This window comes from Callospermophilus lateralis, chromosome 8 (assembly GCF_048772815.1).
Source record: "Callospermophilus lateralis isolate mCalLat2 chromosome 8, mCalLat2.hap1, whole genome shotgun sequence".
NCBI classification, from domain to species: Eukaryota; Metazoa; Chordata; class Mammalia; order Rodentia; family Sciuridae; genus Callospermophilus; species Callospermophilus lateralis.
In genome coordinates this window covers 64,129,520-64,156,173 of record NC_135312.1, presented here as the reverse complement: position 1 = coordinate 64,156,173, position 26,654 = coordinate 64,129,520, and the positions used below count along the sequence as shown (strand labels likewise).

At 38.6% G+C, this 26,654-nt stretch overlaps 1 protein-coding gene across 3 annotated transcripts in view; it reads left to right on the top strand.

The window, feature by feature from the left end:
• The first annotated feature begins 1,301 nt into the window (after positions 1-1,301).
• The window catches only part of Hpse (heparanase), a 34,301-nt gene continuing 8,948 nt past the window's right edge, over positions 1,302-26,654 (top strand). Inside the window, exons 1-9 of one of the 3 annotated variants that reach the window (XM_076864492.2) lie at positions 1,302-1,525; positions 8,426-8,571; positions 10,734-10,859; positions 19,730-19,903; positions 21,087-21,255; positions 21,782-21,829; positions 22,360-22,453; positions 22,920-23,026; positions 24,137-24,251. In XM_076864492.2, coding sequence (XP_076720607.1) covers positions 1,311-1,525; positions 8,426-8,571; positions 10,734-10,859; positions 19,730-19,903; positions 21,087-21,255; positions 21,782-21,829; positions 22,360-22,453; positions 22,920-23,026; positions 24,137-24,251 — 1,194 coding nt within the window. In that variant the 5' untranslated portion in view covers positions 1,302-1,310. The remainder of the gene's footprint in view (positions 1,526-8,425; positions 8,572-10,733; positions 10,860-19,729; positions 19,904-21,086; positions 21,256-21,781; positions 21,830-22,359; positions 22,454-22,919; positions 23,027-24,136; positions 24,252-26,654) is intronic. The other 2 variants (XM_076864490.2, XM_076864491.2) reach the window with 2 other exon arrangements.

Below are 26,654 nucleotides of genomic sequence, written 5' to 3'. Positions count from 1 at the left end.
AGATGAGGTCAATGCTGAGCAAAATCACAGTACTAACAAATTGGCAGGTTCTCAAAAGCTCAGTATGCTATGAGAAAGTATTACGGGGGGACTCCAGTTGCCTGAAGACTCGGGGAGAGCTTCCTTGAGGAAATTACATTTCAGCAGATAGGCTGCTGTCATCCAGGTGTGTAACTACATTCACATCTCAGCTCTGACACTTGGACAAGTTGCTGTCTCAGAGCTTGAGGCCTCATGTGTAAAACGAGAAAAAAAAATGTGCTTTTAGCAAGGTTGTGAGAATGAGAGGTAACACAGGTAAAGCACTTCTCTCACAATCAGGCATATAGTAAGCACTAAGTGCTTGTTGCTTGCTATAATTATATATCAACATAAACATCAAAGGAAAACTAAAGAAAGTTTGGATAAAATCGAAAGATATATGCATAGAGGGGAAATTTGGCAAAGTCTCCAAATCCAAGGGGTAGTCAGTTCATCACAATTATATGGGAGCTTTTTTCCTCCGTTTCAGATCTCTGAGCCAATAATAATAATAAGTAATTATAATTATACTACTAATAATAAATAATCATAATTACTATTATTAGTAATAGTAGTATTTAGTGGATCTGTAAGACTTCACTAAATACTATTTACCTAAGTTGATAAAGAATTGTTGAGAGTTGATCTCTTTCTGGGTACAATTTAGCCAAAGCAAACTTGGTCAGGTTTTTCAAGCAAAAAGTAAGATACCTGAGAAATAGCTTCCTGGCCCGAGAACACAGGGTTAATCCTATTTGGCAAGCTCAAATGACATGCCAGTGTTTAAACCAAATGGGAGGGAAAATGACAAATGCTCAACTGAAGGTTCTTTCAGAAGAAGTAGCGCCATCTGGATGGGACCTGGGAGAGGGAAACGACCCTATTTCCCCCACAGGGCGCAGAATATTGTCCCTAAGGGAGCTCAGCTCCAGATGCTCAGCACTCCTTCCCGGGCGCTCCCTCCTAGCCATCTAGGCGCTTGGATCCTAGCCATCTGCGCACCCTTCAGGACGAGTGTGGGTGATTTCGTAAGTGGACGTGACCGCCACCGAGGGGAGAGCCTGCAAGGAAATGGGAGTGACCGGGGAAGGCAGGGCGGAGAGAAGAGGGAGCAGTGGGAGGGATGCAGGGGAGGAGTGGGAGGGATGTAGGGCGCAGTGGGAGGGGTGAGGGCGTGAGACGGTGGAGAAAAGAAGAAAAGGGTGCGGTGGCCAGGCGGGAGGAAGTGTGCGAGCTGTCGACTCTCGCTGCGCAGCCGCTGGCGGGTGGAGCACCCAGGTGAGCCCGAGATGCTGCTGCGCTCCGAGCAGGGGCTGCTCCTGCTGCTCCTGGGGCCGCTCGGTCCTCTCTCCCAGGGCGCCCTGGCGGGACCCTGGCAGGCCAAGGACATCGTGGAGCTGGACTTCTCCACTGAGCGGCCACTGCACCTGGTGAGTCCCGCGTTCCTGTCCTTCACCATCGACGCCAACCTGGCCACCGACCCGCGGTTCCTCACCTTCCTGGGGTAAGCGCCAGCCTCCTGGTCCTGTCCCCTCTCCGGGCCTCCCGACACACCCGCCAGTCGGGCCAGCCACTCTCCTCTCTTCTGCGGTGAAACAACTTTACATTTGGTCTTGAGAACACCCTCCCCCACCCGCTCCAGCCAGTTGCAGACAGCTTTCGCATTTTTACTTCATTCATTCAGCACGTGTTGGCTGAACGCCAACCAAGCACAAGTATTATGGAAAATTTTGGAAAAGAAACTACCCACCTGCAGCACCCCGCTAGCTGGAGGGGACAGAGACAAGTGCCCCTGGAGGGCTGTTTGAATTTTCTGTGCAGTATACAAAAAATAAATAAATAAATAATAAGCTCGTGGATCAGGTTTTGTGGTCCTTTAAAAACTGTTAGGAAGATTTTGTTTTTAAAAAATAAATTTAAAAAAATCAGACGGAAAAGACCTCAAAGGAGAAGAATATGTGTTACTTATTTCTTTTAAAAATTTAAATGTTAGATAAGTGAGCCCTCGGAGACTACTGCAGCGACCCAGAGCCCTAATAAAAAGATGTCTCTCCAAAATGAAACTGCAAATTGTGGTGCTGCTTTAACAGTTTTAAATGGTTTGTTTGTTTATTTCCTCCTCACCTGTGGAAATGCACCTGTTGCAGGTTTATTGCTTTTGCCTCAGTCTGATCACAAGATGAACAGCTACAAGGACAGTCCTAGGTCATCTAGGCCATAGGAGCTTCCAGAGATGACCACATCTTGACCAGTCCATCATCTCACCATTGTCAAAGGCCTAGACTTGCCCTTGGTGAGCCCACACTGTTAGGCCATTGCTAATTTCACAGGTGGTCTAGTTAGTGGTTAAAAGATTGACAGGCAGAACACCTTGTCTTGACTCCCAACTGTGTAAAACAAGGAAACTCGGTTTTTATGGGCAGCTTGGCCACTCCAAGACTTTGCTTCTTTATCTATAGAATAGATTTTCTAGAGCCTGCCTCATAGAATTATTGTGAAAATTTGATAATATGATAAGTAATTGGCACAATGTTTGACTTGGAGTATTTAAGTTCCTTGTTTCTTCCTGGGAAATAGTGTTTGCTTAGCCATTCAGCAGTTTTCTGTGTCTCTTTTCCCCTTTGTGGGGAGGAGGGGCCTCGCTTTTTGCCCTTCCCCTTAAGGATAGAAAGTTGACACCTGGCTGCAGCTGGATGGAGGATGGGAAGAATACTCTGGAGTAATGCTGAACACAGGCCTCTGGATCTGAGGAGCCCAAGCCTGAGGGGGGGGGGGGGGGATGGGGGAGCTCACTGAAAACATGATGAAGTAGGTGTCCATTTACTTAAATGTGAGGACTGAAGTCCTCTTCTGTCACAGCTAGCAGATACCACGCTCCCTCTCCAGGAATGGGCAGGTGGGGATCCCCTTAGGAGGAACAGGTCCAAAAGAAAAAACTTATGGTATAACTTTTAGGATCCAGGGTCAAACACTCTGCAGTCAAGTTCACCTCAGTGAACTAGCATTTCCACCCCGAACACAGAACTTCCAGGTTACAATTTAGTAAGAGTGATACCTTTACTCTTCTTAACACATCTCTTAGCTTCCCATAACACTCTTTCTTCCCTCTTATCCCAATCCCTTTTTGTTGGAGACTAGAGGATAATGAAAATCCAAGAAACAACCTGGTTTGGTGTTTTCATGTTTTGTTTTACATTTTGATTTTGGGTTGTGTTTGTGCGCATTTATAAAACAATTCCTCTCCATACAAGCTTCTTTCCAGGTTACTCATCTGCGTGCACTGTACTCAGCTGATTAGTAGAAGCAGGAGCGCCTTTTCCTGAGCTCACTCTTCACTGCTAAATCTCCCCAGGGTGGTTAGCATAGGGCCTGGGGTGGCGGACAGTCATCTCAGAAGGTGACACAAAACTTATTGTCTGTTTACAGTTGTAGAGAAGGGTGAGCTGGAAGTTATTTTATCCCAATTCCTTAAAAGTAAAGTTGCATGGGCAAGACTGGCAAGAGTTGAACAGCTGAAAACTCAGTAAGGAAGGAGGACAGTACAGCGCTGGTCAGTTTCCCAGGCTCTGTTCTAGGCCCTTCCTAATCTGAATTCATTTAGTCTTTGCTGCAGCACTATGAGATGAGTACGATTATCATTCCCATTTTAAGAGTGAAGAATTTCTGATTCGGGGAGATTAAATAATTTGGCCATGATCAGCTAGATAGCAAAAGAAATCGGAGTTTGAAAGTAGACTTTGATCACAGAGACAACAGTAAAGAAAGAAAAGTAAAAAGAAAGCAAAGCAATTTTTATTTTTTAAAGGAAATGGGACAGAACATGTTAGAAAAAGATTGTCCAAAAACAAATTGAGAGACGGAAAAGAAGCACTGACACAAAGATGCTGGGGAATCAGGACTGAAAAATCTCTAAGGTCCTGGAAAGCAGAACTAAGTAAATTTCATCAGATGTTGCAGTTCTGGCTTCCCACGATGGCAAACAGGTTCATCTGTGTTCTAATACATAAAACCAAAAATCTAATGATAGAAACAATTTAGAATTGAAAAACAGAAGTTGTAATTTCTCCTCCCAGAGGCAATTAATCAACAAACCAGAATATTTCCTCAGCCTGACTTGGCACAGAACTCCAAAAAGGACCTGGCCCTAGAAATAGTATGTGGAATAGAAATCTAATGTGAGCTTTGTGTTGCAAGGCATTTATGGAATTTTAAATTTTCTAGTAGTCATATTTTAAAAAGTAAGAAGAGGTCTGGGATGTAGCTGCGATGTAAAACACTTGCCTCGCATATGAAATGCCTTGGGTTTGATTCCCCAGTTCCAAAAAAAAAAAAAAAAAAAAAAAGGAAAAGACAAAAATAAATGAAGTAAAAAGAAACAGGTGAAATTAATTTTAATAATTATGTTATTGATTTGATTATTTTTAACATCATAACTGTAATTGATATAAAATCATTAATGAGGTATTTGACATTTCTTTTCTCAAACCACATCTCCAAAATCTACATTTTATATGCTTTCAGCACTTCTCAATTTAGACTGCTAACATATGTAAAGTGGCTACTGTATTAGAGAGTGCTTACATTTGAGACAAGACACATGCAAAAGCATAATTCCCTCATGCAAGATAAAACAATACATAGCTGAGTACTGTGCTTCATAAAAAATCATAAATATTACAAAGCAAAAGTGCTGTTGAATAGGAATAATATTAACATTGCAGGTGTGCTTGCTTGTCATAGTAATCTGTTATTTTTCTTCAGCAAAGTTCATCTTTTTTGTTTTTTGCCAGTTTAATAAATATTCATTAATAATAACTTTCAACAATTAGATTTCTGCCGGGCATGGTTGTCCACACCTGTAATTCCAGTGGCTCCAGAGGCTGAGACAGGAGGATTCTGAGTTCAAAGCCACCCTCAGCACCTTAGCAAGGCACTAAGCAACTCAGTGAGACCCTGTTTCTAAACAAAATATTTTAAAAAAGGGCTGGGGATGTGGCTCAGTGGTTAAGCACTCCCAGATTTAATCGCTGGTATCAAAAAAATGAATCAAAATAAAAACAATTAGATTCCCCCATCATTAACAAAGTTGCTTTTTCATATTTGGAAAAATACTTATCACCGTGAAATGCACGTTTTTATAACTGATGTATAAAGAGCCACAGATCCTCCATGTGCCAATTGCTGGTGGAAATGACTATGGAAAAAGAGACAGAGCTAAGAACAATGACAGTTCTGATCCCTGAGAAGCTCTGTCCCCCTGAGTGAGCTCTTAGTGTTCCCCTCCCTCCTGAACCTTTCCACTGTGTTCCTTTGCACAGTGACCCCTTTCTGTCCTCAGAATATTCCCTCCACCCCCTTGACCAACTAAAAACATGGCACTTCCCTGAAGACATTCTCTTCCCCTGTAACCCTTTAGAATTCAGGTTGCACGTTCTTCCACTCTCCAGTCCTTTTCCTGTTCCCCCACACAGCTTCTAGATAACAGCCCACTCGTTTGAATGCAGACTGCTGTAGTTCAAATTCCTTTTGACTTACTCCCTTGGACAAGTTAACTTCATTTCCTTTTGTTCAGGTTTTATATCTACAAAATAAGGATAATAATGACACCCACCTCATTGGGTTATTTTGAGACTAAGTGAAAAAAAATCTATGCAACATGCTTAAAACACTCAGCTTGGACTAAGCTGACACATATTAGAGATGATTGTCATGACACCAGTGTGAGGTTCTCATGCAATGCTCCTTGTCATAACACTCTGCTCCCCTCTTATTTCTCCTTATTGATTAAAGACTGGCACTGATCTCCCAGCTTCCTCTCTAACATCAAGTCCTGTCATCATCTTGGATGCCTTTAAATCCATCTGAATACACTTCTCCCTCGATTTCTTCACCCTACACGTTATTTGCTACTCTTCATTCAGTGTGGTAAGCAGCTTGCACCAGCTCACAAAATGAGTTCATTTCTTCTCAACTCTGCATTCAGTGACATCATACTGCTGTTTTGAGATGGTGGGGATTTTTACATCACTGTGGTATAAACATCATGGTGGAAATTGCAAACAGTGAAAATCAGGGCACTTTCCTGAGAGCTGGCCTGGCAGCACACACTGCTTCACACCACTTCATCTAGTAAATTCTCAATGCTCTTCATCACTAGTGATCTTCCAACATCCAGAAACTTAAATTCAGATTTCTCAGCTCCATATCCTCTCAGCCCCTTTATTCTATGGTAAAAGTAAATAAGTTCCCATCATAATTTTTTTTCTTTCTTTCTTTTTTTTTTTTTTTAAGTACCTCCACTGAACAATTTACTCCTCTCTCTACTTCTTCCATATTTGATTTGGGCTTCTTTTTTAAATATTTATTTTTTTTTTTTAGTTGTAGTTGGACACAATACCTTTATTTTATTTATTTATTTTTATGTGGTGCTGAAGATCGAACCCAGGGTCTTGCACATGCAAGGCGAGCATTCTACTGCTGAACCACAATCCCGGCCCCTGATTTGGGCTTCTTTTTTACTTTTTTTTTTTTTTTTTTTTTTGTGTGTGTGTGTGTGTGTGTACCAGGGACAGAACCCAGGGCCTTAACCACTGAATCACATCCCCAGCCCTTTTTTTGGTTTGTTTTTTATTTGAGGCAGGTTCTCACTAAGTTGCTTAGGGCCTCACTAAGTAACTGGCTCCTGCTTCAGCCTCCCCAGTCTCTGGAATTACAGGCATGCACCACAGCACCTGGCATAGTCCTTCTTGATTTATCACCCAAACTCCTCTTGTGATAGTAATCTCAAATCCTATGCCATTGTTCTTCCTGATAAAACTCCCAAATCTGACTTGTTCCAACTATATTTTCTCTCTTTGGAATCTACAGTGTGGCCCCTAAATCTGGAAATGGAAAAATATTGCTTAATGTTTGGTGCATATTAATAAACCATCTCTGCTCTTTGTGTCAAAGATATATAACTTATATTTGCACAAAAGCTAAAATAAAAACAACTGCAGACTCTTGGGTTTTCCCCTAACAAACTGCTCTGGAAACGAAATAGCTGCAGCTGCTTTTATATATTCTTTCATTATTTCCATATCATTGTAGTAGTAGCTATTTTTCCCTTTCCTTTTTTCTACATATGATTGAAATACTGTACCTTTGATCAATTTTGTTTTTATGGAAAAGTTCTGCAGCTGTATTACATATGTTTTTTGTCAGAAGGCATCAATATTGTATTCTCAAAACATGGAAATATTCCAGTGCAAAGGAGACTTAATACCAAAACTTTGAAACATGTGATTCCCTTTATGTAGCAACAGCCAAAGCATTGGGTTTTGATTTCATTTTGTTCAGAATATAATCTTTGTTTGGCCTCCTTCCTCTTTCGTCAGACTAGTCTCCCTTGTTCTTTCACTTACCACATATTTATTAAGTAGCAGCTGTGTGCCAGACATTTGTCTAAGTACTGGAGAGAGTCTGATAAACCAGACAAACAAGGTCCCCTGCTGTCAGGGAACTTGCATCAGAAGTGAGGCTGGGCTAGATGGGAAACCAAGGAACTATATGAGGCTGATTTGAGAGAGTGGTGAATGCTGTGAAGGAAATAAGGCAGGGTGATGTAGTGAAGAGCTCCCCAAGGTGTTATAGTTCGAACCTTTGTGCACCAGCTCTGGCATTTAGGTATCTGACCCAGACTATCTTTCAATGCCTGGGCTCCTTTCCCAGATGCTAGTTTTTCCTTCCATTTCCCAAAGAGGACCAATCTCTTGTCAAATCTCAATTGCTTACAGATATTACCTACATGAATCTAAATGAGTTTTTCTATCACCAAATAATCACAATACCAAGAGCTAGAGTCAATGCCTAGCTAAAGGCAGTAATGGTGTCAGTCTTGAGTGACTCTCTCAGAGGAGGTTCCTCACATTGGTTTTAAGGCCATGTCTTGGGACCTGTGCACTAGGGGTTACTAGTCACTGATCTTTATACTCACCAATCTATATCCCTAGCCTAGATGTGTCGCTTGAATTCCAGACACACTTGGTCAAGGGCTAGATGGAAATAAGGTTTTTGGTGTTACTTCATCATCTCAAATTCTACAAAACTAAACCTTCTCTCTGTTTTCTCCTTCATCCTTATCACCAATCTATTACCAATTCTTTATCTCAACAAATGATATTACCATCTTCCAACTCATTTCCCAAGATAAACTCTTGCCTCCTCCTCAACATTGAATTAATAACTAAACTTATAATTTCTATGTATAAATATGTCCTAACTGTATCCACTGCTCTCTATCCCTGAAGCAAGTTACCAAGTTAGAAGTCAGGAAATAAGTCTTTCAAAAGGAAATGAAGTAAAAACATTTGACTAGGTTTTCTTGGAAAAAATAATTATACTTTCTTGCTTGTCTTCATAACAGTTCTCCAAAGCTTCGTACTTTGGCCAGAGGTTTGTCTCCTGCATACTTGAGATTTGGTGGCACCAAGACAGACTTCCTAATTTTTGATCCCAAGAAGGAACCAACCTTTGAAGAAAGAAGTTACTGGCAATCTCAAGTCAACCAGGGTGAAACTTTTTAAAGATTCTATATTTTAATTAACTTGTGTCTGTCACGAGAATACTGGGAGAAAAGTGTTATTGCTCACGTATTATAAATTCACAAGAGATTAAGGACCCCAACTGATCTGTGGAGGTGCCTAAATGACAGGAGCAAGCTATGGACAGGTTTCCTCATCTGATCTTTTCGTGACTGTGGAACCTTACAGACAAGGTGTGCTGAGCATAACTGAGAGGGAGTTGTGCTATTAATAGGACAGTGGTTGTAGCCAAAGGACAGGGCTGCTTGGAGGGAGCACATGGGCAAAAAGGTGACAAACTGAAAAGGATATTTCCAGCTGAATATATCCACACAGCAATAGATTTTTTTAAATTTGGCACATTTATTCTGGAAATAGAATGTGGAAGGAAGATCTAACAAGGGACATAGAGATACACTCTGCTTCTACAAATGGGTTTCAAAAAACTTGATTTCCTGGGCAATGGTTCTCAACCATTATTGGCTGTTCATATCACTTGCTATGAATCTGAATATTTGGATCTCTGGGCTCTAGCCTTAGAGTCTGAGTTTAGCGAACTAGTTAAGTGATTCTGATATTAGAAGTGTGTGGTTACTGTACATACGGTGCAATGCTACATCATTTACAACCATAGAAATGTAAAGTTGTACTGCAATTGTGTACAATGAATCAAAATGCATTCTGCTGTCATATATACCTGATTAAAATAAATAAATAAGTTAAAAAAAAGAAGTGTGTGGCTTCACCTGAGAAACCTGCCCAATGGAGTGTTGAGGATTGCCCTGGGTCTTTCAGAAGTGCCACTAGATGTCAAATGGAAGTTAAATCACTATCTGAGCAATTGATAAATATATCATATACATCAACAAATTATGATAATGTATATTTATTACCGATATTAGTGAGTAATATTTAATTATTTTATGTAATACATATTTTCTTTTTGTTTATTTTCTTCAGCTAGGAAGTAGTTAGAACTTTTAATCGAACATTGAACCAAAATTAAGTGAGTGGTAATTAGAAAAAATAGAAGAAAGGCAGGGGGTTCTCTTTGAATAATGTGTTTTGGAATCGTTTGGATTTGGCCCTTTCCAGCAGTCACATGCCTTCAAAAGCTCTAAACCTTTTTAGGCAGGAAAATGTCCTTTTGTCACCAGTTTTTTTGTTTGTTTGTTTGTTTTTTTTATCTTGGGGGGAGGATTGTCACTGGGATTATCCCAGTTCCTCTGAAACATCCTTTATGAGTGCAGGGATAGAGGAGGCCCAGTTGCCAGCAAGTCACAATGTGCAGGTTCCCAGAAAGGAAGTGGTTGGCCAGTCAAACACCCTGGCAGCAAGCACCCAGAGGCCCTGCTGCCTTGTGATAAAGAAACACAGGGTCCCCCGCCTAGTAGCAAGGTTTTCCAAGTACGTGGGTTGTGGTCCCAGAAGCTTGGATGGTATCAAATGTAGAGGGGGGAAAAGTCAATAATCTCTATCTTCATTTTTTGGTGGGGGGCTGGGTGGGTACCAGAGATTGGATTCAGGGGCACTCAACCACTGAGCCACATCTCCAGCTGTATTTTGTATTTTATTTAGAGACAGGATTTACTGAGTTGCCTAGCATGTCGATTTTTCTGAGGCTGGCTTTGAACTCCTGATCCTCCTGCCTCAGCCTCCTGAGCTGCTGGGATTACAGGCATGAGCCACTGCACCTGGCCAGGCCTGTCTTCATTATAGCAAGAAGAAATCACTATGAAGTAGACAGAGGCCGTATATAATAAATGTCTACTATATATTTTAAAGTGAACCTTAACAGAACTGAACTAGGTTTTCTGTTAGGGTCCCCTGGTAATCTCACACTTCTGAGCTACCTTTTGAATTATTTAAATAACTTGAAGCCATATCCAGTGTTCTATAATCAGTGTATGTCCAGTATGTCCAGTGTTTCTTAGGAACATTCTTCTTAGAGTTGTTTTTTTTTTTTTTTTTTTTTTTTTTGTGGTGGGTGGTAAGCTGGCAAATTTGGCACATATTGTTCTCTGATCTCTTACCCAATAACCTGAAACTTAATTATGCTGCTCTAGTCATGTAATAGCTAACTAAACGTGTGTAGGATTTCAACCTTATTACAACAAACACACATTCTCTAATTCTCTTTTCCACCCACAGATATTTGCAAATCTGGATTGCTCCTTTCTGATGTGGAGAAAAGGTTACAGTTGGAATGGCCCTTCCAGGAGCAGCTGCTACTCAGAGAACAATATCAGAAAAAGTTCAAGAGCAGCACCTACTCAAGTAAGGAACAAAAGTCTCCCGGCAGGTGTACTGGCCACAAAAGTATTTGGTTAGGTTAAATTTGGGTTTGAGTCTAGTAAGCCCCACAACAGTTGTGAAAGCTATACAATATTTAAATGCTATCAAGAGTTCATGGGAGGGGCTGGGGCTGGGAGTGTAGTTCAGTGGTAAAGCACACACTTAACGTGTATAAGGCCCCAGTTTCAATAACCAGCACCAAAAAGAAAAAGGAAGAGTTAATGGGAAATCTTGAACCCAAAACTTTATTTCTGGCTTTTTCTTTTTTATCTGACTTTGCCTACTAGCCAAAGATTCATGAACTAATAATGAATGACTTTTACTGCTCTCAAGAACTAGGGAGACAGGCACAGTGCACACTCATGTAATCCCAGTGGCTTGGGAGTCTGAGGCAGGAGGATCACAAGTTCAAAGCCAGTCTCAGTCCCCTTACCCCCACCCCCCAAAAAAAGAACTAAGGAGACAGGATGACATGGATATATTCCTCATGTAAAATGTGAAAATCATTCACAACTTGTTCATCTGTTTCCCTTGCCAGAAGTAACTCCTATAGGTTGATAATCTCTAATCAGACTTCAAACTTCTCCAAAATCCAAAATTTTTTGAGTATCAATAAGATTAAGCATTCTCAACTGGTAAAGCCTATGTGAATATTCCAAAATCCAGAAAACTTTAAAATTTGAAACACTTGGTCCCAGGCATTTCAGATAAGGGAGATTCAGTCCATGGGAAGAGATGATATACATCATTAGGCAGGCAATCCTGGCTTGTACCGGTGTTAGCCACTAAGCTACTTTCTCATCTAAGCAGGAATTTATTTCCATTCATTGAAATACTTTTTTTAGTCTTCAAAAGAGGACATCATTACCACACAGGACTTTAAAGCAAATGAAACAAGCTATCTTTAACTATGCAATGTATTTTTATCTGAAATTGATGTTTTCTGATGTCACTCTAAATCTCAATTAAGATAATCATGTGCTCAGATACTCTAAAACTGTCTTCTTTTGGCTTTTAAAAATATATAACTTTATTTGGTTAGTTAACGTTTCTTAAAGTCGTATCATATTTTATTGCCCTCCACAAATGTCAACTTTAAAAAAAAAAAAGTGAAGGTTTGTGACAATCCTGCATCAAGCAAGTCTATTGGCATCATTTTTTCAATAGCACATGCTGATTTAATATCTCTGTGTCACATTTTGGTAAACTTGAAATATTTTAAAGTTTTATTATTCTTGCTATGGTCATCTGTGATCAGTGATGTTAGTATTTTAATTGTTTTAGAGTGCCATAAACCATACCCATTTAAGATAGCAAAGTTAATTGATAAGTGTTGTGTATGTTTTGACTGCTCTGCTGACTTGCTGTTCCCCCATCTCTCTCCCTCAGCTCAGGCCTCCCTATTCCCTGAAACACAACTATGTTTAAATTAGGCCAATTAATAACTTTACAGAATCCTCTAAATGTTCAAGTGAAAATAAAGCCAGGCATCTCCTACTTTAAACCAAAAACTAGAAATGATCAAGCTTAGTGAGAAAGGTCAAAGCTGAGCTAGGCTGAAAGCAGCCAAATTCTGAATGCAATGGAAAACTTACTGTTGGAAATTGAAAGTTCTATTCCAGTGCACACACAAATGATAAGAAAGCAAAACACCTTTATTGCTGATATGAAGAAACGGATAGTTTAGCAGGGTGGGTAGATCAAACCAGCCATAACAGTCCCTTGTGCCAAAGCCTAATCCAGCCTGAACTCTCTTCAGTTTTGTGAAGGCTGAGAGGACTGAGGGAGCTGCAGACAAAAAAAATTTTGAATCTAGCAGAAATTAATTCATGAGGTTCAAGGAAAGAAGCATCTCCATAGCATTAAAGTGCACAATGATCAGTAAATGCTGATAGAAGCTGCAGCAAGTTATCCAGAATATCTGCCTAAGGTCATTGATGAAGGTGGCTTTGCTAAACCTCAGGTTTTCATTGTAGACAAAAGAGCCCCCTATACTTAAAGAAAATACTCATCTAGGACTTTCATAGCTAGAAAGGAAAAGTCAATGCTTGGCTTCAAAACTTCAAAGAAGCGTGGCTCTCTTGAAAGAGGGTGATACAAAAAGTGACTTTAAGGTGAAGCCAAGGCTCATTCACTATTTCACAAAATCCTAGGCCCCTGAAGAATTATACTAAATCTATCTTGCTTATGCTCTATAAGTGAAATAGCTCAACATAAGCGCTATTGCTTGACCTATTGCTCAAGAAAAAAAGATTTGTCTTACTGAGTGTGATAGTGCACACTTGTAATCCCAGCTATTTGGGGGGCTTAGGCAGGAGAATCACATGTTCAAGGCAAGCCTAGGCAACTTTGCAAGACTCTGTCTTAAAATAAAACATAAAGAAGGGCTGGGGATGTATCTCAGTAGTATAGCACCTATGGGTTCAATCCCCAGAGCCAAAAAAAAAAAAAAGAAGAAGAAGAGATTTCTCCTAAAATATTATGGCTCATTGACAATGCACCTGGTCACTCATAGTGCTATCAAACAACATTGTGTGTCTCAAATAAATTTTTCATGCAAGAAAGAATCAATTGATGTGACAGACTTCACCTGGTCAAGAGCTGTGATGTGGATGTATACATAATGAGATTAATGTTTTCATCCCTGCTAATATAACATCCATTCAAGATACCATTAAGAATATTCATGATTCATGGAAGGAAGTCAAAATAGCAACATAATAGGAGTTTGAAAGAAGCTATTTCAAACTTCATGGATGACTTTGAGGGGTTCAAGATTTCAGTGGAGGAAGTAACTGCCAATGTGGTGAAAAGAATTAGAAGTAGAGTCAGGAAATGTGATGTGATTTCTGTGATCTCATAATAAAACTTCAACAAATAAAGAATTATTTCTTATGAGCAAAAGAAAGTGATTTCTTAAGATGGAATCTTAATCTTACTAAAGATGATGTTGTTAACATTGTGTTGAACAAAGGATTTAGAATATTACATTAACTTGATTTAAAAGGCAGCAGGAGCCAGGTAGGGTCGCTGGTGGCACATACTGGTAACTCCAGCAATTTGGGAGGCTGAGGCAGGAGGATCATAAGTTCAAGAACAGCCTCAGCAATTAATTGAGAACCTTTCTCAAAAATAAAAATATAAAAAGGTACAGGAATGTAGCTCTGTGGTTGAGAGCTCCTGGGTTTAACTTCTAGTAAAACACACATGAAAACAGCAGGGTGAGAGAGGATTGACTTCAGTCCTGAAAGAGGGTCCTCCCTAGGTAAAATGCTATCAAACAACATTGTGTGTCTCAGATAAATTTTTTATGTAAAGAAGAGTTAATCGATGTGGTAGCCTTCATTTTTGTTTTAGTTTAAGGAATTGTCACAACCACCCCAGCTTTCAGCAACCACCGCCCTGACCATTTAGCAGCCATCAACATCAATGTAAATCCTCCACCTGCAAAAAGGACTTGCTGTCGGCTCAGATGGTCATTAGCATTTTTAACAATAAAGTATTTTTTAGAATATTTTTAGTTGTAGATGAACATCATACCTCTATTTTATGCTTTTTTTTTTAATGTGGTGCTGAGGATGGAACCCAGTGCCTCACATGTGCTAGGTAAGCGCTCTACTACTGAGCTACAACTCCAGCCCCAAAATAAAGCATTTTTAATTAAAGTATGCACATTTTAATGCTATTGCACACTTAATAGACTACAGCATAGCATACACATAACTTCTATATGTACTGGGAGACACCAAAAATGTGTGTGACTCACATTATTGTGATATTTGTTTTATTGCAATAATCCAGAACCAAATGCTCAATATCTTCAAGGTATGCCTGTACCTTACTTAAAATAGATTATTTATGTTTGTCAGATTTACTGTGTACTACATTTAAATACACACATCACACACACACACACACACACACACACACATCTCAGAAAATAGCTTATGTGCTAATAGCTAGTGTTCTCTAAACATTTTTGTGTGTTCTTAAGAGGAGAGGAAACTACTCTGAAATTTTAATAAGCATGATTTGTTGTTGAATTCAACACAATGCAGAGCTATCTCAGGTACTATTAAAGGAATAATAAACTACCAGAAATCTACAGTAGTAAGTTCTCTTTTTTTGTTGTTGTTTGTTTGTTTAGGGGGGATACTGAGGATTGAACCCAGAGGCACTTGACTATTGAGATTCATTCCCAGCCCTTTTTATTTTTTACTTTAAGTCAGGGTCTCACTAAGGCTGGTCTTGAACTTGCAATCCTCCTGGTAAGGTATCATTTGTAATAAATCATGATATAGGCCTGCTAGGAGAAGATCCCATGGTATTAGGTAATTTGGATTCCCAATTGCAGGGGAGTCATATTAAACATTTTACTAAAAAAGCTTCCTTCATTCCCATGATCTTGTTCTTATCAAGGTGTTAGGTATCTAACATCTTTACCTGCCTTGGTACTTGGACCTTTATAGTTCCTACAGCAACTGAATATACTTCCTTTGCTAACCATGCAACTGGGTTAGCATAACTCCAGCCATCATGCTGGCAATACTAAAATGTATAACCAATACAGATATTCCATTTGCATTGAGAAATATTTGACCTCTTTTTGAAATTTTCAATTTTAGTCTTCATGTCATGGAAACATAGATAGAAACCTACCATGTTTAATCTGGGCAGCTACTCATTATAATGACAAATATCTTAGAAGCCAATAAGTGTTTCCAAACATTGTTCTGGACCCATGGCTTGGATTGGGAATAGTTAGTGGTTTGAGGGACATCATGCAATGGAAGGGATAGTGCCAGTCTGTTGTGGCAAGGGTGTGTTAATTGTTTGGTTAGTGGCCTGCATCCTAAGATAGATGCCCTAGAAGATACAGGTAAGTTTTCTAACACAGGTGGTCTCAGATTGTGTGTTCTATTTAAGTAGAAGATGTTGAAAACATTATGATATAATATAGACTCATACTGTAAACCTGTTTGGGCAGGAAAAAGCAGCAGCATTACAGATGTAATTCTAGGTGTGACTACAGAAAAAATTATTACACTCATCATACTTATGATCTCATGCATTGCTTTCCTTTTTCTCCACCTCTCTTCCTCATCACTCCACTCCTCCACCCCAATGCCCCCTCCCATGCTGGATGTTAGACACCTTCCTGTGAATTTACATGGTACACTGCAAGGGAAAGAGTCAGTTATATTTTTTTTAAAGTGTCTTTTAGGTTATCTTCATCCCAGGGATTTTTCCACTCTCCCATAGAGTAAGAGATAAGAGTTTAGAAAATAATTGATAATAGGATAATTAGTTGTGAGTTTTCTTACTGTATTTTCTATTTGGGGGAGAAAGTGAGCTGGGTGTTTTTTCTTTTTCCTTTTTATTTGAAGAATGAATTTGAACCCAGCAATATAGACTTTGTTTTAGAATATGTAACTGTTCATTATGTTATAGGGAGATGTATAATAGAATTTCACACCACGTAAATTCCAAGTTCATTTAGAAGAATGAAGAAATGTGAGAGGATAGAGTAGGAGTTGGATAAATTATCTAAAATGCAAGAAGTTCAGGCTTTTTGAAATGCCATAATCTTTGGAGGCTAGGCAATAGTGTACTTCATACCTGTAAGGATATTTTATGATTTAAGAACAATTTTCACATGTATTTCTTCAAACTTGGTTTTATCTGGCAGGCATGAGATGATGCTTGTTCCAGGACTGTCAATCCACAGCAAGAGGTTCTGTAGGATAAAGATATTGCCCCAATCATGCTGTAGTCGATAGGTGGGAGAGCTGGACCTGGGTCTTAGGTCTTGCAATTCCTGTAAAAAATACCTGAGAAAACTAACTTATAAAGAGGAAAGCTTTATTTTGACTCAGGGTTCCAGTCCCTGATTAGGTGGACACATTGCTTTCAGGTTTCTGGTGGGGGTGCCTATGGCAATGGCAAGGAATTTGTGGTAGAGCAAAATTGTTTACCTCATGGCCAGGAAATAAGAAAGAGAAAGAGGAAGAGACTGGGGTCTCACAGCTCCCTTCAAGGTGTAATGTTAAAGTGTTATGTGTGTTTGCAGCTCTCGAATTTGGCAGGTCAGATCTGATAATTAATAAAGACACTCTCTTTATGCAAGATAAAGCATTTATTTTAGCAATAACATGAAAGGTAAGAGAGAAAGAGAAGAAAATATATCATCATATTGGGGAAACACCAACACTTGAAGTCATGTAGCTGGAGAACCCCAGAGCATAGCCCCAACTATAGTAATAGTTGGCCTAAAGTCTTATTCCAAGTGGGGCTTTTTAAATACAAGTTAGAATGAAGAAATCTCCTTTATAACAGCCTGCATGATCTAGTGATCCCCTCAAGGACACTTCATCCCCCCAAGGGCTGGCCAGATCCCAGAAGGGAAGGAGTGTTTGCCTTGAGATAAGTGAATGTCTCTGAGTTCCTCTGAGTGAGTCAAACTCATCAAGAAGTCTGCATTCTTTAGATTTGCAAGGTAGGTACAAGAACCAGGAAGATCTCTTAATACTTTCCTTAGCCCTTCATAAAGAGAATGCACCCAGTGACCTAAAGACCTTCTACTTGGTCCCAACTCCTAATAGCACCACCCTGGAGAGCAAGTCTTTAACAGAGGAGCCTTTGAGATACATTTAAGATTCAAATGATAGCACGGATCCAGGGTACTTTCTACAACATGATTTTATTTATTTATTTATTTATTTATTTATTTGCTGTGGTGCTGAGTTTGAACCCAGAGCCTTGTTCATGCGAAGCAAGCACTCTACCAACTGAGCTATATCCCCAGCCCCACACAATATAAGTGTAAGTAAGACATCTGAGTCACCCTTCTATAATAAATAGTCTGTTTGACATTGGGCAAAGAATTTACCTTGTTTGAATCTTGGTTTCCTCCTAGAAAAATGAGAATGAAGGTTTGTAGTAGGTTCAGTAATTCCAAGTTTCATGTTGTCTTAAACTATGACCCTAAGGTCTAGTAAAGCATTGTGCTACAGGACACGAGAGCGTCTCAAACCCTAATGTCTGGCACCACAGTTCTGTGGAAGTGGGCAACACAGCAAATATCACAACACCTATTATAACTGTGATCTGGAATACCTCCCAGAGTCTCATGTGCTGAAGGCTTGGCCCCAGCTGTTGGGGCTGAGAGGTGGTGTAAGCTTTAGAAGGTAGGGCCTCATTGAACTTGGGGTCACTAAGGTGGACCTTTGAAGAGTGCATCTTGCCCTTGGTGTCTTCCTCTCCTCCCTCCGCTGCCTCTCACTCTCTCTCTCTCTCTCTCTCTCTCTCTGTCCTCTCTTCCTTTGTCCTCTCTCCCTCCCTTCTGGCACCTTTGCTCTGCCACACCTACCACAATGTTCTGCTTCACTATAGATTGAAACCCCTGAATCTGAGCCAAAATAAGCATTTCCTTCTTTAGGGTGTTTTTCTCAAGTGTTTTCCACAGTGATAGAAAGGTGACACAGCTTGCAGAGTTGTTCCTGCTCAGCAGCCTTTATCAGCAGTATTTTAAATCTAGGATTTCACTGTTGTGGTTATCCAAGTGATTCAGGCCAAAGACAGAAACAAAACAAACACAGTGCCCATTTTAAAGAGAAAGGGTATAAATTTGCCAAATAGATAAGAGATTTTTTAACTAGGGGGTTCAAAAGTGAATTGCTGTATAACAAATGACTCTGAAGTATACATGAAAATCCTAAGGACTTATGCATATCATAATTGTTGCCACTCTCAAAAGGTGATTTATAAACTAGCTAATGGGTTAAAAAAAAAAAAAGCAGAGTACAGAAAATCACAAACTTATGGCGTTTATGACTCTAATTTTTTAATAGCATACCTAAGCCACAGAGAATACCCTTGCACATGTCAGGCAAATGTTCTACCATTGAACTATATCCTCAATCCCCTTTTTTTTGTTCTTGAGACAGAATCTAAGTTGCCCAGGCTGGTTTCGAACTTGTTAACCTCTTGCCTCAATCTCCTGAGAAGTTAGAATTTTGTGCATGCATTACTGTGCCCAGCAATATACCTAAGCTTTGATTATTCAATTGCTAGTTCAAAACAACCTAATAGTAATAACTTTTATTATGTTTTGTTATGTTGATGTTTTCCCCTTGTAAGCTTAGAGATTCTGCAGTTCCCCTGTGAATAGAATAGCCTGGTTAGATTTGAATTTTGAAAAAATAACAATAATTCTTTTTCTTTTTTAGCATGAATTATTTTTATCTATTACATGGGACATGTAATGAAAACTGTTCATTACTCATCAAAGTTCAAAACTAAACTAGGTGTCCTGTAATTTTATTTGCTACATCTTAGAAGCATACCCATGGATTTGCTATGACTCCTTAGGGCATCTTGACACATAATTTGGAAACCATAGCCATAAAGCCCTAGGTCATTTTTAAAATGTTTTAAATATAATTAAAGTACCCAAATATTTTGTATTCAGTTTGAGTAGAGATGTTCAGATTATGAAAATGGGGTTTATACTAACTGATGATGGTCCAGCCTGTGTACACTGAGCATTGAGCACTGAGCCATAAATTGTGGTGTCCCCAATTCACCTGCTGTCACTTGAGCAAAACCTTACTGCCAGAGCAGAACTTCTTGTATCTTCCAAGGACTTCCAACAGCTGAAGCAAATGAAGTAAGATTTTTTTTTTAATTTTCCTGTCCAATTTTGTTGTAACATAGACAAAATTATAGTCATTTATTGGTAATGGAATTCCTTTGATTTGATAACAAATAATACTCATTATGAAGATCAGATCTGGAGGTATTCTTCATTATGTTGCTGATCTAACCATTAACCCGTAATATTTTTCTTTTAGGAAGCTCAGTGGATATGCTGTATAGTTTTGCAAATTGCTCAGGACTAAACTTGATCTTTGGTCTAAATGCATTACTAAGAACAGCAGATTTGCAGTGGAATAGTTCTAATGCTCAGTTGCTCCTGGACTACTGCTCTTCCAAGAATTACAACATTTCTTGGGAACTAGGCAATGGTGAGTACCCTGGAAACTTTTAATAAGGAGATTCCCCTTTGGCATTATTTGTTCCTATTTATGACATTCTTTTGAATATTAGCACATTCTTGCAGGTTTTCAACAATGCAACTTTTGGGAGCTGGGCACAATGATGCGTGTCTATAATTCCAGCTATTTGAGAGGCTGAGGCAGGAGGATTGCAAGTTTGAGGCCAGCCTGGGCAACTTAGTGAGACCCTGTCTCAAAATAAAAAATAAAAAGTTCAAGAGATGTAGCTCAGTAGCTCAGTGTTAGTACACCACTGTGGTCAATTCCCAGTATGGGGGATGGGGGTGGGCACTGCAACTTGTGAAACTATATATATTCCAGAATACATTACTAGTCCCAGTTTATGCTATATTTGAGGTGAGGCAAACTATTAAAGCCAGCAACCTTCCCAGCTCCAGGTTCCCTTGAGATTTTCAGAGTCTATTAGACCTATTATGCTTGGCAGGCTGGACTCAGCAAAACTGTGAAGTAGGCCATTTGTTTTCACTCGCCCCGCCCCTCCTTTCTCTGTTTTTCCATTTGTCAGTTAATCTCAGCAACCCTGTCCCAATTTTCATTACTTGCTCAAGATGACTAAAATTTGCCAGCATAAAATATTACCCATATCAAGCTCCTAAATGTCTCCTTCTTCACTCTTTTGCAAGGAACTTATAAATTCCAACTAAAGTGTTAATGATTAGTTCTATTTTTTTTCAAAATATAGTACTTTTCTATGCATTACCCAATGAAACTGATTATAAAATGGAAAATGAAATGTAACATAGTGAGCACATGCTCTGTGGTAGGCATTGTGCTAAGCATTTGATCTCTTCTCTCTGCCTCAAATTTTCCTCCTCCTCCTCTTCCTCTTCCTTCTTATTTAATACTGGATACAGACTATTTTCCAAATGGTTTAATATTATTAACTTCAAGTTGTTCAATACCCTCCTCATACTTCATTTATGCAATTAACATTTTATTTTTATAGAAAAAAAATCTTTTTTTATAACTGTGATTTTTCTTTTCTTCACTTTGAATTGTAAGTTTTTGCAATTTGGAAAATGTTTGTTGCATTTATATGCTGCTGTGTTTTTGCTTTTAAAGCAAATTCTAGCTTTTAAAGCTAGGAAAAATGTCTAGATAGGTGATTAGTTTGACTATTGCTGTCTTTCAGAACCTAACAGTTTCTGGAAGAAGTCTGGGATTTACGTTGATGGATTACAGTTAGGAGAAGATTTTATTGAGCTGCACAAACTTCTTAGAAATTCCACTTTCAAATATGCAAAACTCTATGGTCCTGATGTGGGTCAGCCTCGAGGAAACACAGTTAAAATGCTAAGGAGGTAAGACCCAGAGAATACAGAACCACTTTTCTTAACAATAGCCAGGTGTAGTGGCACATGCCTGTAATCCCCACAGCTCAGGAGGCTGAGGCAGGAGGATCACAAGTTCAAAGCCAGCCTCAGCAACTTAGTAAGGCCCTAAGCAACGTAGAGAGATCCTGTCTCAAAATAAAACATAAAAAAGGTTGGGGATGTGGCTCAGTTTTTAAGGGCCCCTGGGTTCAATCCCTGATATCTCTCACTTCCCCACACAAAAAATCTGGGGATAATCCCCAACAGACCACCTGTTATTACACAATTTGCTGCCTGCCTACATGGTTTATTAAAAGAGGAAATATTGGCTTAGAATACCAAGAATTCTGGCACCTAGTTGGCACCTATGAAAAAATTTGTTGTCAGAATTAGGTAGTTTTTGTGTTTGTCTGAATCTAACATCATAACAAGCCATTTCTAGGGAATAAAACCCCTATGTAAACACTGTACATCTATATGAGGAAGTGAGAGCATAATAGAATTTTTGTTCTAGTTTCCTGAAGGTTGGTGGAGAAGTGATTGATTCGGTTACGTGGCATCAGTAAGTATATCTTCTATTCTTAATAGTAGAAAAATAATGCTACTTTTACTTACTGCCAGTTTTAAAAAAAATTATCTCCACTTAATTGCTAACTAGCTTTATAGTTCAGATAAGAAACAAATAGTATCTCAAGCAGTGTACTAGAATTTTAAGATGAATAAAACAAAAATGTAATGTTATTTTAAATAATGTGGTATCTTTAAAGATCAAGGTATACTGTCAACTAACACATACAATATAAAAGTAGCTAAAACCAATTGCTTGCCAAAAACCAGGAAACCCAGAAGTACCTGTACTTGTGACTGTATCCTTTTAAGACAAAGGAACTGATTTCTAGTTTTTTGATAGACTGGTCTCTTCCTCTTGTTCCCTTTTCATCTTGGTCCTTCCTTTATAGCATCTCTGCCTTTTAAAAAAATTTTTTTAACAATGGGGATGAGCAACTTAGGAAGGAGAACAAGGTTGGCAATTGACTTAGAGCAGAAGGTAAAGTTTGTTATTTTTCTTTGAATATTTTCTGAATAATTTAGCTACTATTTGAATGGACGCATTGCTACCGAAGAAGATTTTCTAAACCCTGATGTGCTGGACACTTTTATTTTATCCGTGCAAAAAATTTTCCAGGTAATAGTCTTTTTAAGTTTTTTATATAAAACCAGAGTTCTTCTTTTGTAGTCTAGTTAGTTCTAAATTTCATAGGTATATATATTCACATGTTTTCTTTTCTCATTTTGGAGAATAAGCACTGTTTTATTCAGCCTTTGGTTTCTTCCCCAGCATTGGATCTTACTCATTTATATTTATTACAAATGAAAAATACTATAACTAAAAAGAACAAATTTAAAAAACACTTCCAATAGTCTTAAGTATAATTAACTACCATAGACTATAATACTGAATATTTATATCCTTCCATACCCTAGTATTCCAATAAAAGAAAATTGTTTAAGACCTAAATGACCGTGAACTATTTTGTAACTGTGTAGGACAGATGGGTCTGGAAATACAAGGTTTTGGATGCTGTTAATCTTCAACACCACAGTTGGTCAGCTTGTCTGCAATTACCATGGAGACTCTCCTGTTCCCATAGGTGGTTAAGGAGACCAGGCCTAGCAAGAAGGTCTGGTTAGGAGAAACGAGCTCTGCGTATGGGGGAGGCGCACCCTTGCTGTCCAACACCTTTGCAGCTGGCTTTATGTGAGTGAAACTGCACTGACCTCAGAGATCAGATTGTGGCCATTCTCCATCCTGTTAGTGTCAGCCAAAACCAGAACAAAGACAGTTTTTGTGGCTGAAGCACCAAAATTTGTGCCAGATGGTGCAAGAAAATCACTTGTTAAAGTTTGTTGGACCTCTTTAACAAATGTCCCAAATTAATCATTAAAAGGATGAATGGTTTTAGACATTATATTCCTTAATTGTGGCCTAGAAATATATCACAGGAGTCCTTCATGTAAAAACGCTCCCTGTAAAACAATGCATCGGGAGTGCTGGCTCTGAGAAGCATGCTTAGAGTATCTAGCTGTATAATAGATTCCCAAGAAGTATAGAGTCTAAAATATAAGGTCACAGCGCAGGGCTGCCAGTGAAGTTAAACATTTACTGAATCACCTCATTAGCCAATACCAGAAACTTGATTTCTTTAAACCATGGTGTATTTACATTCAGTATATAACTTCCTGAGTATGCTTATATAGTTCTGTGTCCTCATAGAGATTTTTTCTCTTTCCTCTCCTGTCCTACCTCTCCCCACCCACTTCTTTCTTCATGGTTATAATCTTATGATATGATATAAGAATAGAGAGAAGAACGGAGGCATTGGTTTTACCATTAATGAAAGACTTGGGGTGTAGATGGTGGGGGTACAGACAGGGTATGATAGGAGATGTCCTAAGAGTTTAATTGTGATTCTACTTATTCTCCATCTTTATCTCTGCTGGCTACAGCCTTTTCTTCAGCCCTCTCACAGTGTGTATATAGGGGTCAGGCACAGGATGAGGAATTGTCTCTTGGGGTGGGAATTTGTCTACTCTGCTTTGTAGAAGTTGCCTTGCCCTGAAAGGGACTCCTGGCAAGTTAGTGGAATTCAAGGATGTGTCATCTTGCTGGTGTGGGGAGACGTGAGGGAGGATGTGCTGCTGCACACAGTGCATTTCATTGGAATGGCTTCTGTATAATTAATGCCACTCATCTAAGTTTCCATTAATTCCTCCCAAATAGACAAATAGTAAATCAGGATTGTGTGTAGTTAGAATTGAGGGATTTTGTTTTCAAACCTAAACAAAGCTGAATGTTTCTCTGCCCCAGGTGGCTGGATAAACTGGGCCTGTCAGCCCAGATGGGCATAGAAGTGGTGATGAGGCAGGTTCTCTTTGGAGCTGGAAACTACCACCTAGTAGATGAAAACTTTGAACCTTTGCCTGTAAGTGACCATTATTTTTCTACTTTTATGAGAAGATAAAAGTATGCTCAGAGCCCTTCTTAATTTGTTGAACAATACTAACCCTTATATTTATAGACAGTCCTCACAATAAATAGTCAAATCGTGGGATGATGAGTTGAAAGGAACCTAGTGTGACTAGAGAAGAAATCAGGAACCAGAATTAACTCTTTTTAATGCAGGCCATTTGAAGCATAGAGTAGATACACTTTTTTTTTTTTCCCTTCAGTACTAGGGATTGAATCCAGGGGTGCTCAACCACTGAGCCACAGCCCCAGTCCTTTTTATTTTTTTATTTTGAGACAGGGCCTCACTAAGTTGCAGAGACTGGCCTTGAACTTGTGATCCTCCTGCCTCAGCTTCCCAAGTTGCTGAGAGTATAGGCGTGTACCACCACACCTGGCCAAGGATATGCTTTTTTTTTTTTTTTTAGTTGCAGATGGACACAATACCTTTATTTTATTTATTTATTTTTATGTGGTACTGAGAATCAAACCCAGTACCTCGTATATGCTAGGCAAGCATTCTTACCACTGAGCCACAACCACAGCCCCTGGATATGCTTTTTAAAAAGGGTCATTTGAAATTTTTATGACTCATCTCACAAGATAACAAACTTTTATCTAAAATTGTTTTGCAAGACTGGGGGTGTAGATCAGTAGTAGAGCGCTTGCCATGCATGTGAAAGACCACGGGTTCAAACCCCAGCGCTGCCCTCCCCCCCCCAAAAAAAAAAGTTTGTGAAACAAATCAAAGTTAAAATTTCTGTTTAGTGCCCAAAGCTTCACAAAATTTTTATATCATGAAATCGTATTTTATTTAGCTTTAAAATGAGCCAGTGCCATATATTTCTTTTTAAAAACTTACTCTAAGAATTGAATATTTGTTGATCAGCTTCAAGATATTTATGAATGAAGTCTCATTTTCATCCTATCTCTAACTGTATCTGTTGCCAAGTGAGGAAATATAGCTTTGTTTATCCGAAGTGCCACCTGTAAGATATATATATATGTGTGTGTGTGTATATATATATATAATTGCTAATTTATATAGATGCATATTTACCTAATTTATATACATACATATTATCCTAGTTTTTATTTATATACATCTTATACATCTGTTATCCTAATTTATATGTACATATTTATATATGTACATATTTATATACATATAAATTAGGATAATAGAAATGTAACCCTGAGAAGTATGACTTTGATTTCTATCATCTAAAATGGATTTGAGGATTTCTGTTTTCTAAGAAAAATTCTTGAGGGAGTTATTTGAATAGTTCTATTTAATCAGTGTTTCACATTTTCCTTATTGTCTAAAATATTACTAATAGTTTATTGTTCAAACCAGAATCCAAACAAGGTCTGCCTAATGCATTTGGTTGATATGTCTCTATGTTTGTTCAACTTTAGGTACTCTTTTCTCTCTTTTGTCCATGTAATTTATCAATTAAAGAAACTAAGTGGATTATTTTAAAAGTGTTTCCCACATTCTGGATTTTAATAAATTTATTCCTGTCATATCATTTAGCATGTTTGTTGCTCCCATTTCCTGTAAACTGTTAGCTATACCTAGAAACGTGAACTTATTCAAGCTCTGTTTTGAGGGAGCAAGAATTCCTCACAGATGATGTTGTGTTCTTCTGTCTAGAAGTACTTAATGTTTCTCTCTTCTTTTGATCTTGATAGATAATGATTATTGCTTAACCCATCGTTTTATTAGGAGGGTTATCATGTTTTAAAGGAAATTACTTTTGTCTTAGAAGTTTTATTTCAAAAAATTGTCTTTGTGTATGTGTCTATTTGTGGATGTGTATGTCTTAAATTTCTGGTTTAAGTTGAGTGTGGTGGTACACACTGGTAATCCCAACAATTTGAGACGCTGAAGCAGGAAGATTACAAGTTTGAGGCCAGTCTTAGTAACTTAGCTAGACCTTGTCTTGAAATAAAAAAATTAAAAGGACTGAGGATATAGCTAATTGGTATAGCACCCCTGAATTCAATCCCCAGTACACCCCACTACCCCGAAAAAAGTTCTGGTTTGAGCTTTACCTTGAATTCTTGGATGAAAGACAACCAAGAATATTTAAACTTTCTGAGCAATTGATTGCATTCTTGAAATATGTCTTCCTGTGGCTATGACTCTCTGAATTTTGAAAGTCCTCTAGAGACATAAAGCTGCAAATAACATATTTCCCTCAGATTCAAGGTGATCATATAGAAGGAAGGGGAGGATCACATGGGAGGAAAGGAGGAAAGAAATAATCCTATTTACATATATGCAGGATAAGGGTCCTACTCTTTGTAGGATAGCTATTTGCTTGCCACTAGTTTTGTTAATAAAATAAGTAAAGTTCTATTTTTGACCCTGCCC